We start from the raw sequence: 19229 nt of genomic DNA, 5'->3' as shown, positions 1-19229 counted from the left end.
CTGTTGTCCATAGTTATCTCTCTATTATCTACAGGAATCTATCGGCACTATAGCTTTCCATAGCAAAAAATTACAACAATGAGAATAGACAAGCGCAAACAAGGACCATAAAATACAGCACATGCTATGCAAACTATTGCTTCAGGAAACTCATGTCAAACAATCACCTGTATAATGTCTCTGCGGAGATTTTACTCAAGAGAAAAAAATCTAATATGGATAATCATACCATAGAAGTACCGACTATAACTACAGAGAACAAAAGGCTTAACAATAATTAATAGACGGTCAAGTGTGTTTCGGACTGAAAGGCTCTGATGTTATACACAAGTCTTAATGATATTTGTGAAGATTGACACTCACAAAACCTAGTTATAATCAACTGAGACGGTTAAGTAAGTACATTCTGGGTATCGCTTGATTCTAAGGCTGAATCAAAGAAATATAAAAATATTTGTGTTAGTGTACATAGTACAGAATGAGTAGGTAGGTATAATATCTCAGTATGAAGACTAAATATAGACATAATATACATAGAGATCTTCTTTGTTGGGTTTACTATAATAATCAATCAATACTATTTTATTCACATAGGTTATGGAATCATCTCTTAAGGGAGAAATTTGAAAAAGTGTCCAGCTTATGCTGTAAATAACAGTTCGAAAAAGTAGCACAAAGGCGCTGGTGTAGGCACAGGGTATGATATGAAGTATGGTGAATATAACAGTTTTGACGGACATTTTTTCAGATACACAGATGAATCTCCTTACCTTCTTCCCTCCATAATTTAGGTTAAACAATTTGAAACCTACGTATTACCATAGTAATAAATTTTACGATAAACCAATATTTCGGAAAAGGTTGAGTTTCAATGAAAAGACGTGGCGAGACACTCATTGCCTCTTACATATTATTTAATTTAGACAAAAACCACATGAGTTTTGCAACAATCCAAAACACACTGTAAATAAGTGAAGGTATTATGCGAGCATTCATTATAATAAAGATATATAACTTAATTCAAATTGGGGTAAGTATATTCTACGAAATAGTTAATTATTTAAATTTATATGAACTCGATAGATATAAACAATAAAGAGTAACAATTATAATCGTTATATACAAGTACTTAAGGCAGTGAAGATATCTACAACAAATAAGGCTCATAAATTGTAATACTTTGCTGATAGAGTTTAAAAAACGTTTCTCTTAAAAAAGCAATATCTTATACGATGATAGGGAACCCTACTTATCGTCTGTTTGCAAGTTCGTCTGTCTCCTTACCGATTCTTTTATTTAACTTCTAACTGTGTTGCTAATTAACTGCGTCAATGCTTGCACAAGTGTTAGCAAAAGTAAACAGTTCTGGAAAATACAATTATTTTATTGTGAGTCGTTCTGCCAATCTTCAATATTGTGTTTATCTTGTACGTACTACATGTTTCTACATATTATTTTGAGGTCTGTAGATATTTTAAGTCAATAAATTGTTTTCGACTTCATTTATTGTGCACGATTATTTTACATTTCTATTTATTGTTATTACAGGAAGTTTATAATATCTAAGTATACGAATATGAGATAGTGTATTCATTTATGATCGTACAATAAACATTATTTAATTAATTATTATTTTATTTAAGATTCTGAGTGTTACATACATTGAAAGTGTTTTCACAAAATTAAAACAAAAACACGTTGTAGCTTAAACAAAAATGATGTAATATGCCTGTTAATATAACATTACATGATTTATTTAGTTCACTTAAAAAGAGTTATGGTAATAACAAAGAAATATAGTGCAAATAAATGTGTGTATTGAATATTTTAGCTACCTGAAACCAAATTGTCATTTTTCCATGGCTAGTTTTTACTATTGGCAGCTCAACTGGCTCATCGCGTCACAATTCTGGCAAAAACCTCTTTATAACGAACTAGCTGACCCGGCAGCATTCGTACTGCCTCAATCGATAAATAAAAGACCTAAACTTTTGTATAAAATAAACTTAAAACAAACAAAAGCAATCCTTTTTTAAGTTTTATTACCTACCCGTGTGTTAAGGAAGTTTATTTTTTACCCCCTGAGAAAGTTAGAAAGATATAAAAATTCTAGTTAGTTATTCATTTAAACTATTATATATATTTAATATCTGAACGACGGGGGACACATCAGAGGAAAATCGGAATTGTTGTTTTTGTTTAATTCCGAGTATTTTCATATAAATTCAACCTTTTAAACCTTCTCTGGACTTCCACAAATAATTCAAGACGAAAATTAGCTAAATCGGTTCAGTCGTTCTCGAGTTTTAGCGAGACTAACGAACAGCAATTAATTTTTATATATAAGAAGACTAGTTGACCCGACAAACGTTGTTCTGTATATAATAAATGAAATAATGTTTTTTATTAATTTGTCAATAATATTTCATAAAATCAAGAATTATTTCGTAAAATATGCTCCCTGTTGTTGTAATGAAATTGTTTCACAGCGGAACTGTCAAACCGTGCGTCAATAAATTCTCTCATAGAAAATATGTCCATACAAAACAAATATCGGACGACGGGGGACATATCAAAGGAAAAACAAAATTGTTGTTTTTATTTAATTCCGAACACTTTCATATGTATTCACCTTTTAAACCTTCTCTGGACTTCCACAAATAATTCAAGACGAAAATTAGCTAAATCGGTTCAGTCGTTCTTGAGTTTTAGCGAGACTAACGAACAGCAATTAATTTTTATATATAAGATATTGTTATTATGAATTTTTCTGTTTAATATCTTATAGATTAGTACAGAAGTAGTGTATGTGTTTGTGTGTAGATTTTTCAGTTGAAGATAAATAATACATACAGTGAAACAATAGTAGTAATTGTTTTTTCTGGTTTATTTTGTGATGTTTGTAATTTAATTAACTTTGATTGATGACTAGTTATTAGAATATTGATGAACGGGCCGAGTCAAAAGTAGAGCTATCAAATAATTTTTAAGAAGTTAAGACTGTTTGCTCCATTTTTTACCTCCTGTGCCTTTGAAGCCAAACAATGTATTTATAAATATGTATTTTAAATTTAATAAGGTTTTTTCGAAGTGAAACCTTTTTAGCGGCGTTGAGAAATTTGCCTGGGGTGGGTATAAAATGTTAAACTCGCGTCAGGACACGTGGCCTGATCGAAAATTCGTAAGACAGCCGTTAAAATTATGGATTAACGTAGATTTTTCTGAGTGATAAAGTTTTTAACGTAAAATAATTGTAATAGATCTGAAGTGTTAAATTTTTTTATGTTATATAAATTAACATTTTTGTGTACGATAGCGCGATAAATGAATATTGTATTTAACCATATAAATGTTAGTACTTTCATACTAATAAATAAAGCAAAAGTATTCAAAAATGCTCAACGTTAATGTTGTTAATAGTGCAACCCGTTTTTTTTTTTAATTTCAGCTGGTTAGAGTTTCCAAATAAGGTTTATCTCCCTTGTGAGATCTCCGTTGTATGTACCTTTTTTTATGCAAATAAGAGACGAGACGAGCAGGATGTTCAGCTCATGGTAATTGATACTCCCTGCCTATTACAATGTAGTGCCGCTCAGGATTCTGGAAAAACCCCAAAACTTCTGAGCGGCCCTACAGCTGCGCTCTTCACCTCCGCAGAGACATAAAATGTTTAGTCTCATTTGCTTAGTAATTGCACTAGCTACGGCGGCCTTCAGACTGAAACACAGTATTGCTAACACATTACTGCCTCACAGCAGAAATAGGCGCCGTTGTGGTACCCACAATCTAGCCGGTACCCTGTGCAAAGGAGCCTCCCACTGGTAAACCTACCTGAACACCGCCAAACTCAAAGGAGTGTTTTTTGGAAGTATCCATGTCGTATTAACTTGCAGGGCCGCGCCGACCCCCGGCAGCGCCTGTGTGCGAAACCTATGAAGCGCCTCTTTTTTAACGAATCATCATAAAAAACGAATTTAATTTTTGAATGAATATTTTTAATTGTTCATTTTGACTGAAATAAATGTTCTCCAGTTTTACAGTACTTAGATAATATTATCATTAATATCTAAGTGTACAAAACTGTGGAACATTTAGGAATTAGGATACTAAATAGGTAAATCCCGTTCGCTTCTGCTTGCCAATTACTGCGAAAAATAAAACTCGAACAAAATTTTAACATGCTTTATTAATACAAAGAATTTAATACTTAAATATGAATAACAAAGAAGTTGACTTTTTTCTAAGAATAATAATACTAATATGACTATTACCTACCTATGTTATGTTTTAAAAAAACAACAAGAGTCTTAACATTTGCAAGAATACAAACATTACTTAAATTATAATATTTCCACTTTTCTCGCTTTTTTGTTTGCGAAATCCTTAATAGTTTCATGTATGTCTATATGGTCTAGTATGGCCTCCTCTATGGATATTGTTGCTAAATTAGTTAATCTTTCCTGACTCATTGTAGAGCGCAGGTAATTTTTTACAAGTTTTAATTTAGAAAAGGACCTTTCCGCGCTTGCTACTGTAACTGGCATAGTTAGCATAATTCGTAATGCTATGGTAATGTTAGGGCATACAGCTGTCAAATTGTTTAAATATATAAATTCAAGAATTTTCACCACATCATTACTTAATTTTTTGAAAAATGGCTGACAAGACATAATTTCTTCACACAAATCATCGGCGTTAATATCCAATGAATCATTTGCTGAAAGTTTCTCCTGTAAACGATGACAGCTACTTCTTAATCGACTTTGATCTTGGTCATCACTTAAATTAAATAAAAAATTAAACACGTCGTTGTGATTATTCAATAAATCAAATCTTTCATCTACGGAGGATAACGCTTGGTCTAATATATAAAAAAATACATTAATTTTAAAAGAGGTTTTCGGATCATTTAAAGTGTGGTCTTCGTGTTCATAATCAAAACTCTTTGGAGTTTTACGACGTCTTAGGGGTCTGGATCTGGAAGTTTCAAATTCAGGTTCGACGTCTAATTTTTCGGCAATTTTTTTGGCATCACTTACAATTTCTTCAAAATTTGTGTCTGTTCTAATTTTTATCAAAAACTTTTTTAATTCTGTTAAAGCATCTAAAGCAACTTGCATATTCATATCGACGGACCGTAGAATTTTACTCACAAAATTTACTTTTGTCAATATTATATGCCATACATTATTTCGGAAAAGGTTGAGTTTCAATGAAAAGACGTGGCGAGACACTCATTGCCTCTTACATATTATTTAATTTAGACAAAAACCACATGAGTTTTGCAACAATCCAAAACACACTGTAAATAAGTGAAGGTATTATGCGAGCATTCATTATTATAAAGATATATAACTTAATTCAAATTGGGGTAAGTATATTCTACGAAATATTTAATTATTTAAATTTATATGAACTCGATAGATATAAACAATAAAGAGTAACAATTATAATCGTTATATACAAGTACTTAAGGCAGTGAAGATATCTACAACAAATAAGGCTCATAAATTGTAATACTTTGCTGATAGAGTTTAAAAAACGTTTCTCTTAAAAAAGCAATATCTTATACGATGATAGGGAACCCTACTTATCGTCTGTTTGCAAGTTCGTCTGTCTCCTTACCGATTCTTTTATTTAACTTCTAACTGTGTTGCTAATTAACTGCGTCAATGCTTGCACAAGTGTTAGCAAAAGTAAACAGTTCTGGAAAATACAATTATTTTATTGTGAGTCGTTCTGCCAATCTTCAATATTGTGTTTATCTTGTACGTACTACATGTTTCTACATATTATTTTGAGGTCTGTAGATATTTTAAGTCAATAAATTGTTTTCGACTTCATTTATTGTGCACGATTATTTTACATTTCTATTTATTGTTCTTACAGGAAGTTTATAATATCTAAGTATACGAATATGAGATAGTGTATTCATTTATGATCGTACAATAAACATTATTTAATTAATTATTATTTTATTTAAGATTCTGAGTGTTACATACATTGAAAGTGTTTTCACAAAATTAAAACAAAAACACGTTGTAGCTTAAACAAAAATGATGTAATATGCCTGTTAATTAATAAATGTGTGTATTGAATATTTTAGCTACCTGAAACCAAATTGTCATTTTTCCATGGCTAGTTTTTACTATTGGCAGCTCAACTGGCTCATCGCGTCACAATTCTGGCAAAACCTCTTTATAACGAACTAGCTGACCCGGCAGCATTCGTACTGTCTCAATCGATAAATAAAAGACCTAAACTTTTGTATAAAATAAACTTAAAACAAACAAAAGCAATCCTTTTTTAAGTTTTATTACCTACCCGTGTGTTAAGGAAGTTTATTTTTTACCTCCTGAGAAAGTTAGAAAGATATAAAAATTCTAATTAGTTATTCATTTAAACTATTATATATATTTCATATCTGAACGACGGGGGACACATCAAAGGAAAATCGAAATTGTTGTTTTTGTTTAATTCCGAGTATTTTCATATTAATTCAACCTTTTAAACCTTCTCTGGACTTCCACAAATAATTCAAGACGAAAATTAGCTAAATCGGTTCAGTCGTTCTCGAGTTTTAGCGAGACTAACGCACAGCAATTAATTTTTATATATAAGAAGACTAGTTGACCCGACAAACGTTGTTCTGTATAATATAATAAATAAAATAATGTTTTTTATTAATTTGTCAATAATATTTCATAACATCAAGAATTATTTCGTTAAATATGCTCCCTGTTGTTGTAATGAAATTGTTTCACAACTGTCAAACCGTGCGTCAATAAATTCTCTCATAGAAAATATGTCCATACAAAACAAATATCGGACGACGGGGGACATATCAAAGGAAAAAAAAAATTGTTGTTTTTATTTAATTCCGAACACTTTCATATGTATTCACCTTTCAAACCTTCTCTGGACTTCCACAAATAATTCAAGACGAAAATTAGCTAAATCGGTTCAGTCGTTCTCGAGTTTTAGCGAGACTAACGAACAGCAATTAATTTTTATATATAAGATATTGTTATTATGAATTTTTCTGTTTAATATCTTATAGATTAGTACAGAAGTAGTGTATGTGTTTGTGTGTAGATTTTTCAGTTGAAGATAAATAATACATACAGTGAAACAATAGTAGTAATTGTTTTTTCTGGTTTATTTTGTGATGTTTGTAATTTAATTAACTTTGATTGATGACTAGTTATTAGAATATTGATGAACGGGCCGAGTCAAAAGTAGAGCTATCAAATAATTTTTAAGAAGTTAAGACTGTTTGCTCCATTTTTTACCTCCTGTGCCTTTGAAGCCAAACAATGTATTTATAAATATGTATTTTAAATTTAATAAGGTTTTTTTGAAGTGAAACCTTTTTTAGCGGAGTTGAGCAATTTGCCTGGGGTGGGTATAAAATGTTAAACTCGCGTCAGGACACGTGGCCTGATCGAAAATTCGTAAGACAGCCGTTAAAATTATGGATTAACGTAGATTTTTCTGAGTGATAAAGTTTTTAACGTAAAATAATTGTAATAGATCTGAAGTGTTAAATTTTTTTATGTTATATAAATTAACATTTTTGTGTACGGTAGCGCGATAAATGAATATTGTATTTAACCATATAAATGTTAGTACTTTCATACTAATAAATAAAGCAAAAGTATTCAAAAATGCTCAACGTTAATGTTGTTAATAGTGCAACCCGTTTTTTTTTTTAATTTCAGCTGGTTAGTTTCCAAATAAGGTTTATCTCCCTTGTGAGATCTCCGTTGTATGTACCTTTTTTTATGCAAATAAGAGACGAGACGAGCAGGATGTTCAGCTCATGGTAATTGATACGCCCTGCCCATTACTATGCAGTGCCGCTCATGATTCTTGAACAACCCCAAAAATTCTGAGTGGTACTACAGCTGCGCTCGTCACCTTGAGACATAAGATGTTTAGTCTCATTTGCCCAGTAATTTCACTAGCTACGGCGGCCTTCAGACTGAAACACAGCATTGCTAACACATTACTGCCTCACGGCAGAAATAGGCGCCGTTGTGGTACCCACAATCTAGCTGGCATCCTGTGCAAAGGAGCCTTCCAATGGTAAACCTACCTGAACACCGCCAAACTCAAAGGAGTGTTTTTTGAAATTATCCATGTCGTATTAACTTGGAAACGAAAGCAATCAAAAGACGCTTATTGTATTGGCCGGTAGAAAGAAAAAATAGTTTAACTAAGTTATTATGGCGTACTGATTTTGTTCTTACTACACTTGTTTCCATTGCGGAAGTATTGTTTTATTTGATGACAAAAAGGATTATGAAGGAAACAATTTTGAAAAAAAAATCATGATTCATTGCCTTGTAAGAGTTAATAGTGTTCGTAATCGTGTAGATGTCGCCTGCGAGACTAGACGTGGTGATATTCGGTGCTAGCGGCTACACGGGCAGGTTCGTGATAAAGGAGTTGGTCCGCATCAGCAGACACCAGCGGTGGCTCAGGTGGGGAGTGGCAGGTCGCTCCCAAGTCAAGCTGGACATCGCCGTACAATCTGCTTGCAGTCCAGGTATGCCTCATATCTATGCTTATAAAACTTTCCGTTTCCGTGCGTCAGATCGGCGTGATTTTGGCGCTCGCATATTAATATATTGCTAACAATTAGGATGATTTGAGTGAATCTTTTATAATGAATATTTCCAATTTCACTTTCACTCCCTCACACACCCAAGAAAACCACACACAGCACACATGTAACTAAGTTGACAATCACTATATACAATATATCTCTAGCATTCACCCAAAACTTAACACATAATATTATAATAATAATGTATACATTTCAAATCACATGTCCTGTACTATTTTTTAATGTCTTGACATCAATTACTGTACCTACTCTGTTTACTATTTAGATCTTTGTGCATGGAACATCATTCCTTATTGTATTCGGAGAAGGGCGTTTTTAGCTGCGCTGCAGTTTTGTTAAATTGTTCCAAATAAAAAAATTGTAATTATTATTATTAAGCTATTGAAAGAAGCTATAAGACCATGTAAAATAAACCATCTTGTAAACAAAATAAGGTTCAGAACTTGGTGATGGAGTAGTGTGCCGTTCGGTACTCTCGGTTTTGGTGTATCTGAAATATCTAGTGCCTTGGGACACTACCGATTAGGGAAATGGAGAGCCGTTTTCTACCTTCGGTTACATTGCGAAAACTACTGATTAAAATAATACATCTATATATATATAAAAGAGAATGTGTGTTTGTATGTTCCGTAATAACTCCTAAACTATTCGACCGATCTCAATGAAATCTTTTGTAATAGATTCGTTGAAGCTCAAGGAAGGTTTACATATATAATTTATATGGCAAAACAACATTTGCCATATAAATTATATAGGTCAGCTAGTATACCATAAGATGCAGCGTGTTCGTATATAGTTTATGGTGACTACTTATCCCGAATCAACTTTTTTTTAACTCAAAAATATCTATATATTTGCAATACAAGTAATTCAGTAAATGATTGTTATGTTCGTGGGTTATTAAAAATAATAAGAGCGACACCTGCTATATTGTTACTGACCAGTGACCTGCTACGTGTACAACTTCAATTCGCTTATTATAACTATAGACACCATATTATAGATACTTTGATTTTTAATAAACTTGGTATAAAGTTATAACTGAGAATAAACCAGGAATATGCAAAATCTCGACAATATCGCTGACATCACTGTCGATACAATGATAATTCTGAAATTTTCCAATGTCAAGCAGCCTTGCAAATAAACGCGGGAAATGAACAAATTATGTGTTACGTGTTACACGTCCAAATAAACCAATCATAATGCAATATGAATATGTAAAATGTCTACTTGGAAACATTTTGCATATTCTTTGTTTATTCTTAGGTGTCAACTTAATACCAAGTTTATTTTGTAAGGCCGAATAGTTTAACTCAAGTTAAACTGCCGTTGAAGGTAGTTTTAATTCATAACAATTATTGTTTTAAATCAGAAACTTACATAGTAAATGAAATTCAGTACCTAGTCAATGTTAGTATTGACATCAGTATAATCCTCACTACGTGAAGATTGCGTACGCAAATTTATGTAGTTCTGATAGTGTGGTGGTATATGATTATCTCTACACAAACTCATTAAATCTTTGTATAGATTTACAGATATAGAGACAGATGTGCATTATTTAGATTGAGATAGAAAAAGTGGTGTCTTTGTGTCTTCAGAGCCAGAAGTATTCTTTCTCCCTCTGACCCTGAAGCACCGATTTGTGTCCACACTTTTTGGCGTCTCATTATCAAAGCCATATTTACTCAGCAGCCCATGTGACAAAAGGTCAACAGAAATTTCTTTCAACTTTGTCCTATTAACTTTGTCTCCGTGTCCTTTAGGACAAAGTTGTATTTTTTGTATTTTTTACCTAATTAGTATTTTTTGGTTGGATCAAAAAAGTATATCTGAGACATTTCTTTCACATTATATCGCTGTCCTTGAACTGTAGTGTTCTGATTCTTCTAATTGTCTTTAATCTATATAATAATTATATATAACAATATTTAATGATTTTCTCGGCATCAGTTAGTCAATAATTCCACAAAAAGCTATTTCATGAGCCTCTTTTTGAAAGCAGTAGCCACTTATGTTAGAATATTGTACATTGTGAAGTTATATACCGGGTACTTCCTTTTATAATTATACCCCAGCTTCTGGCTGGAGCAAACTCAACACCTTTTCTAACGCGTTTTTTCTCATCTTTAATTTGTTAAACAAGTTCATATCTGCATAACGGTATGTCTCACATGATTGTTTTTGCGTCATAAAAATTTTAAAAATACTACGGAGAATTAATAACTTTTTAATAATTACAAAATTTATGACGCATGATGTATAAAGTAACTCTAATAACGTCTTAACTATTCTCAAACTCTGTTTAGTGAACTACGTATCGCGTTTAAATAAAATTATGTAGACAAAAGTTTCGCGAAAGAAGTAAGCAAGTACACTTGCACAACGACACTTACCAGAGGTAATTATATCCTCTAGTCTAGTCAACAAGTGCCTTTTTGGTGAACTTTTTTCAGCAGTCTCCGAAAATTATGAATGAGGTGTCATTCGATTTGGAATGGTATCTAGATGGTTTCGAAAACCAATGTTGTTCCGCAAGCAAAAATTACAAAAGTAATTAACAATTAACTTAAAAAAAGGGGGTTTAGTTTTTTGCAAATATCTCATAAACTAATAAAGATTTTATAAATTTAAAAAAAGATTCAAAAAGAAGAGGAAATTTCTTAAAAATACCGACTCGCGGAATTGTCGGACTAATATTTATAAATTTCTCAGGGGGTTGAAAATACGCCCGAAAACGGGTACTCTGGCTTGCACAAGCCACGCCCCCCTCGGACCTTTAATGAATTAATATTATTTAAACTTATTAAATATGAAAATTAAAAATTTAATAAATTCAATTTTTATTCATGCCTTGTTTATGAGATAATTAATTTTGTTTGATAACTTAATCTTTGATGATAATTATGAATTTAATAAAAATCATATTTAATAAGTTTAAATAATATTTATTCTTGAAAGGTCCGAAGGGGGCGTGGTTTGCGCAAACCGGATTAGCCGTTCTCGGGCGTATTTTCAACCCCCTGAGAAATTTATAAATATTAGTCCGACATTTCCGGGAGTCATATTTTTTTTGAGAAAATTTCCTCCTCGTTTTGAATCTTTTTTCAAATTTGAAAAAATCTTTATTCGTTTATAAGATATTTGCAAAAAACTAAACCCCATTTTTTTTAGTTAATTGTTTATAACTTTTGTAATTTTTGCTTGCGGAACTTCATTGTTTTTCGAAAACCATCTAGATGCCATTCCGAATCGATTGACACCTCAATCAAAATTTTCGGAGATTGTTGAAAAAAGTTGACCAAAAAGGCACTTGTTGACTAGACTATAATAAGTATTCAACAATAGATATAAAATTGATATTTCTAAAAGTCGTCGTAGAAGATTAACGTCTTCATTGACATGCTATTAGTCTTACGGAACTTTGTTACTTGTTTAAACGCAAATCTATCAACTTCGATATTATGATGGAACTATAATTAATTTTATGTTGCAATATTTAAAAAAATCCATTTAATTCCTTTCATTCATAAGATAAATATTTGAAAAAAATTGACAATATGTATTGCTATTTCTTTGATTTTTAGTGCAATAAAAAAATCACATAAGTGGACTTGCGGCTTTCTTCCAGGAGTAGTGCGATATAGTAGCATGGGGTATCTGGTGGGAATTTTTTTATGACAATAAAGTATGAGACGTGCAGGACTTTCAGCTGATGGTAATTGATGCGCCCTGCCCAATACAATGCAGTGCCGCTCAGAATTCGAAAAAACCCATAGATTTTGAACGGCACTACAATTGTGCTTTCTCCTTATGCAAATGGGAATTAAGATGTTAAATCTCATTTGCCCAGTAATTACACTAGCTACGGCGCCCTTCAGACAGAACTATACATTGCTGCTTCACGGCAGAAATAACGGCTAACGGCTCGTAACATAATATTAATCTATATAAAAGAGAATGTATGTTTGTATGTTCCCTAATAACTCCTAAACTATTCGACCGATCTCAATGAAATCTTTGATAAATATACAAATGATTTGAGTTTTCTTTAGTGTTAATTCTGCCAATATTTGTCTTTAAACAATTCGACACGTGTTTCGCCTCTACACGAGGCATCCTCAGGACGTGTTGTCTCGCCAAAATCTGGCACGAGACTTTGTCTGGACACGGGACGGGCGCATCCATGCCAGAAGGGACAGCACATCAAAAACTTATACCATTCGATCTGAGGAGGACCTAACAAAGGTTTTTGCTCTCTAATTTCGTTGGGGCTGTATATTTCAACTTCTATCTTGAATAACTGTTCTGTTTTGTTCTTAAATATTAGTTACTACAACTGTCTCACATATATATACGTACTATATTATTTAGGTAAAAAATATATCCTTACTCAGTACTTCAATAACCTTGTAAGTTTAATAAGAATTTTTTTAAAGATATTTCTATATATTGTGTTATAAAATTTTAGATAGTTTTGCTAAATACTGCTCATTGCAAAAGATAAATATAGATTTATTGTATTATTTTTTGATTTTATCGCTGTTTTTAGTTATTGTTTTATTTGTTTATTATTTCGTATATACTGTCGGTCTTATTTTAATTTCTTTTATTATTTCTGTGTGTCAACAATTATTTGCATATATCATGTAGGCGACAGCCTAGTGGTACATCTACATAGATCGCATTTGGTGTTATTTTTAAAGGTACTGTGTGGGGGATTTAATTTATCACTAATATTTGCAGCAAATAATTTTTTATATTATTATCTATACTAATATTATAAAGCTGCAGTGTTTGTTTGTTTGTTTGAACGCGCTAATCTCTGGTACTACTGGTCCGATTTGAATGATTCTTTCAGTGTTGGGTAGTCCATTTATCGAGGAAGGCTATAGGCTATGTTTTTTTTTCAAAATTAGGGATCCGTAATAAAATTGCTATTTTGTAACACAAGGTGTAAAATCGAAAACCTATTTTTGCGTGCGCTGCAAAAACTATTGACAATAGAACAAAATGATGTACAGGCTATAATATAGGCAATATTTTATTACTTATAAAACTATCGCGTGAATTATACTTTATATGGCAAAACAACGTTTGCCGGGTCAGCTAGTTATTTTATAAAAAGCAATAGAACATGTTATGTTGCAAAAAGAAAATGTGCATATTATTATTATTGCATTATTTTATATATTATTATTATTTCTTTATACTGCAACATCACCATACTTAAATATGACTTCATATTCCAATCCTACTTGCAAAATAACCTTTCGAAAAATGTTATATAGTGATAAAATAAAAATTGGACTTCTTAACCCTGGCCCGTTAGGAACGAAACATGACGAGTTTCTTGTAGCAGTGCAGCGACACGGTGTGGATTTGTTGGCCATAAACGAGACCTGGCTGCGCGCGGGGGAGGAGGGGCGCGCGCCAGCACCAGCTGGCTACAGACTGCTTCATGTTCCGCGCCCGCCTACCGTTCGCTCTCGCGGGGGAGCTGTTGGGTTTTTTAAAAAAAAATATAGGAGTATAGGTTTTGTTCCCACCTCAAACATGTATGAACAAATGTGGGTCAAACTTAAATTGTGGGAAAAAACATATGTCGTAGGTACAGCATATCGGCCACCATGGTTGGATGTCGATTTATTTCTACATACACAGAAGCTGTTGGCTCATTTGTATGGTGTGAGCATTTAGTTATATTAGGCGATTTTAATATTGATGGCTTAAAAAAACCAGTTTGAGTTATAAAAAGTTTGAAAACTTTATAACAGCGTTTGGTTTAGTGCAACATGTAACGCAACCAACACATTTTACGTCATATTGAGAATCCCTTCTAGATTTAATATTTATTAAAACGGTATGTTCCTCAGGCTTTGCATAGGGAAAAGCAAGTGTATTTCAATTCGTACATTAACTCTAATATCTTTTAATTCTAATACAATATTCGCATAAAATCAAAAGAACACAACCCATTACCGCCCCACTTAAATGTTCCAAATAAAATTAATTCTCACTTTTTGAATATCCCTGGAACTAATCTAGTAACATTATCAACTCTTACGTATTTTGAGTTTAACCGTTTCGGTAACTCTACTTTTGACTTTATGACTGTTGACGAAAATGCTACTCTTATGGCTATAAAAGAGCTCAAGTCAAACACTATTGGTATTGATGACATTTCCCTAGACATGCTGCTCCTCACGCTATCACAGACTTTAACCATACTAACACACATCACTAACACTTCTTTCAAAACTAATACTTTTCCCGACCTTTGGCGGCATGCCTTGATTCGTCCTCTGCCAAAAAATGACCTACCATGCAATTTTTCTGACCTAAGACCAATTAGTATACTTCCCTGTCCTTCAAAAATTATCGAAAAAATTGTGCATATGCAATTGATGAGTTACTTAGAAACTCAAAATATACTACCAATCCGGTTTCAGAAAACAGCGAAGCACAACTACGGCGCAAGAGGAAAAAAAGTAACAATTTTAATACTTCTTGATTTTTGACGTGCTTTTGAAACTTTAAATATAAATCTCCTACTTTCCAACGTACTATGGTTTTAGTGCAAATAGTATTAAGTGGTTTGAAGGCTAACTCACAAATAGAACACAGACAATGAAATGAAACAGAAATGACTTTATTTATATGCTTCTCAAATCTTAAGGATTCATCCATTATCAACCCAAGATTGCGAGCATCTTGTACGCGTTCGATATGCTTATCATTAATGAGTAGTCTTACATTGAATTCATTAATTAATTCTAAGCCGTTACAATTGCCGAAGATCATAATTTTTTTCAGTAAAAAAGATAAAAAATTTTCAGTAACACTGTCCCTTTCGTTATATCCCTTGCTAACTGCAGAAGAATCTACCTTATTATAATAAACCCTTATCAAAAAGACATTCATAAATAATATAAAGTACAAAAAATAATAATTGTAAATTTAAAACTTTTTGGGAGCCGTCGTTAGTAAAATTGTAAAAACCAGGGTCCCACCCTTACTTTAGATACCTTTCGGTTTTGTTTTGTTGTTTTTTATTATTTTATGTATAAATAATTAATATCATCAATATGGACTTATATTATAATCAATATTAAATTATTTTTTATGAAATCAATGACACATTCTCTACCTAATTTCAATGCAGTTTTACTACTTTATAGCTTTTACTACAATCATTCATGAATTATTCGTAATTTAGGAATAAATCACGGTGTAGGGTAAAAATCATATCTGATGAATAAACTGTATTTTTTCTATACAAATACAAAACATTTAGCAAATTAGATTTATCTGTATTTCGCTTGCGAAAATTTCATTTACTATCCTTCTTTGACGTGTAATCGTAATTTAGTGTGCTATTCCAATGTTAAATTATTCATGTGTGTGTTAGTGTATCATTTTCAAACACCGAATGTTGTCTAGGTAACCTATCTATAGTTTTAAATATCATTGATATTCACAGGGATGTTAACTTATTTAAGAAAAATAGCGATAGTCATAAGTTTAATACTAGGAATAAAGATTAGCTCGCTGTTACCACTACCAGGCTCCATAAAGTTGAAAATCATTAAAAGGGCGATGTAAATGCAATTATAATAAACTCCCAAGTGATATGCTTAATCTGCCAGTGCACAAATTTAAAAATTCAATTAAACGAAAACTGTATAAAAAAGCTTGCTATAAAAGAACAGATTACTTAGATGATAAAAATGCTTGGGGATGGAACTAACACTGTTTTAATAAAACAAAACATTTTAATTTTCTAGAGCACTATAATATTATTGTTACAAACTACATTATGTAGTTCTTATTATTGTAAGAAATCAAAAATTGGCGATTAAAAAGGATCAAATATTATTTCAATGAAAAAAGATGTTTTGACGTAGTATTATTGCATAACGTTGGGTGAGGCACATAGGGTAACAGGTTGGGAATCCCTGCTTTAACACAAATTATCTTATCCCAAACAAGGCATAGGCTGTGCGTTGGGTGCAAGACAGCGTTATATTATTTAATAGAATATACTTACATAAATACCTATGTAATAATCCATAACTCAGAAACAATCACCCATATTCATCATATAAATGCTTGCGCGCCTACCGGGATTTAAGCCCGGGACCTTTAGCTCACTGGGCTATATGGGTCGTCATATTAGTACTGTGTCAATAATTTCAGACGAGAGAAAATTTGTCAGAGTGATAACAGCAGACGCGGATGATGAGAGTTCGCTTCGGCTGATGTGCGCTGCAACTAAGGTCGTGATTAACTGCTGTGGCCCTTACTACCAGTGCGGGGAGGCCGTGGTGAGAGCGGCCATAGACACCACAACACACTACTTGGATGTTTGCAGCGAACCAACGGTGAGATTTGTGGAAACATGGAAATTTATGATGCTCTGGTGTTAGATAGTTAAGCAATACATACTTACAACACAATATTCAATCACGTAGACCTTTTCATACTAAATAAATCTAAATTCAAATCAGAACTCATAGCTACTTTCATAGATACTATCTAAGTAACTGATGCACTAATATACTAATATATAACATATTGAACAGAAAACAGAAAACAGCGTACTAAAGTGGGTCAGTATAAAAGTAAGTACTCTAACATTAGTTTTGGAGTTCCCCAAGGGAGTGTTCTGGGCCCAACACTTTTCCTTATTTATATTAACGACTTACTTAAAATAAAAATCGGATATGCTAAATATTTTGCGTATACTGATGATACCGCCATTTTGTTTTCGGGGAAAACATGGGAATCAATTCGTAGTGCCACTCATAAGGGACTTACACTGGTTGGTCTCTGGTTAAACCACAATTTACTAACCTTAAATATACAAAAAACGAAATATATATGCCACTCTATTAATAAATCTACACAACCACCTACAGACTTTGAAATATACTTACATAAGTACTATTGTACCCTTGACGAATTTTGCTCCTGCCCCACTATTGATAAAACTTTTTCCATAAAATATCTTGGCATATATGTAGACCAACATCTATCTTGGCACCTTCATTTAGAATCAATTAGTAATAGAATTAGGAATCTAACCTGGACATTTAAAAAACTAAGGCATGTTGCTTCTAAGCCTTTGCTTAGCTTAATATATCTTCTCTGGTACATTCAATTTTAATTTACTGCATGCCTGTCTGGGGTGGTGCTACAAAAACTAAATTTTTAACTGTGGAAAGATCACAGAGAGCCCTTTTAAAAGTGACATTTCTAAAGCCAAGACTCTATTGTACTGAACAATTATATAAAAACTGCGACGTACTATCAGTTAGAAAACTTTATGTCCTTCATTACTCTTAAAAGACACAAAACTTTAATCACTGATCCTCCTTACCTTTTGAAAAGAACAAAACATGTTACTTTTAAGCCAACTAGTGTAAAGACCACTTTTGCAAAACGACAGTTTATGAAACAATCAGAACATGTTTATAACCTTATTAATGAAAAACTCAAGATCTATACGCGTAACAAAATGGAATGTAGACGAAGTTTAACCACTTGGTTGAAATCCTTGAATTATGTGGAAATGGAAGAGCTATTTAACTACACGGAGTAAATTTTAGGTATACCTTCTTGATAGTACAATAAGTAGTGTTTTACGAAAAGTAACAATGACACACACCACACACACGCACACATGTTCATATACACACACACATACTCACATACATACACACACACACTTAGACATCCTGTTTGTATAATATTTTTCTTTTGTTAAATTATATTTTTAGACTTAATTTGTGATCCCTAGTTTTAGCTACTGTTAATTTTAATTGATATGGAAGAGCGTGGCCTTCTGGCACAGGTGTTTCTCACTTAATAGAAGGTCGCAACCACTATTATGTTTGTACCATTTTTGTTACAGAAATAAATATTATTCATTTTTCATTTTCATTGTATTAATATGTTTAATTATTTTATCATATTCCATATATTTATATCTATGTAGTATTTAGTAGGTATGTAGATATTTAGTTACAATATTTTTTATGTAACGAAACGACCTGTATAATCTCAAAATAATTCTCATTTTTGTTTAGTAGGTATCGCACCATGTTGAATTTTTCGGAAACCGGGAAACCTGTTATTGGTATTATTATTGTAGAATATAATTAGTCTTTTATCTAATCTGTAACATGCTGTTGGTTTACTTTAAAAAAAAAAAAAAAAAAACAAAATAAGAAGAGATTAGGGGTCATGCTGATCACATGCCTAATCCTCATCCATCACCCGTTTGAGATCCTCTTCCATAAAGGTGTTTCAATAAACAACTTATTTATACGAGCCTTAAGGTTAACGAGATTGTTTTAAAGCAAATGGAGATAATGTTGAATAAACAAACTAACAGACACTATGGATCACTGGTAGTACTCACATAGTAATACGTCGATATCACAGACTCCAGGTTCCAGACGGTAGGTAGAAAGTCGTCTTCTCCCAATTTTTGTATACCTATAGTTGCTGAGTTGAAATATTGAGAAGGTTCAAAAATACTAAATGTAATTATGAACAAGGTTTAGTTAAATTTAGTAGAATTCCCTAT

General features: G+C 32.3%; 1 protein-coding gene across 4 annotated transcripts in view; it reads left to right on the top strand.

Moving 5' to 3' along the window:
- Window positions 1-1245: 1245 nt before the first annotated feature.
- Window positions 1246-19229, top strand: part of LOC126969414 (saccharopine dehydrogenase-like oxidoreductase) — a 29549-nt gene continuing 11565 nt past the window's right edge. Inside the window, exons 1-3 of one of the 4 annotated variants that reach the window (XM_050814933.1) lie at window positions 1246-1427; window positions 8380-8551; window positions 16835-17019. In XM_050814933.1, the coding sequence (XP_050670890.1) occupies window positions 1332-1427; window positions 8380-8551; window positions 16835-17019 (453 nt within the window). In that variant the 5' untranslated portion in view covers window positions 1246-1331. Of the gene's footprint in view, window positions 1462-5586; window positions 5803-8379; window positions 8552-16834; window positions 17020-19229 lie in introns of those variants that run through there. The other 3 variants (XM_050815011.1, XM_050814855.1, XM_050815101.1) reach the window with 3 other exon arrangements.

Source organism: Leptidea sinapis, chromosome 1 (genome assembly GCF_905404315.1).
Source record: "Leptidea sinapis chromosome 1, ilLepSina1.1, whole genome shotgun sequence".
Taxonomy (NCBI): domain Eukaryota; kingdom Metazoa; phylum Arthropoda; class Insecta; order Lepidoptera; family Pieridae; genus Leptidea; species Leptidea sinapis.
The sequence above is the reverse complement of the archived record's forward strand: the minus strand, read 5'-3'. Positions and strand labels throughout refer to the sequence as shown.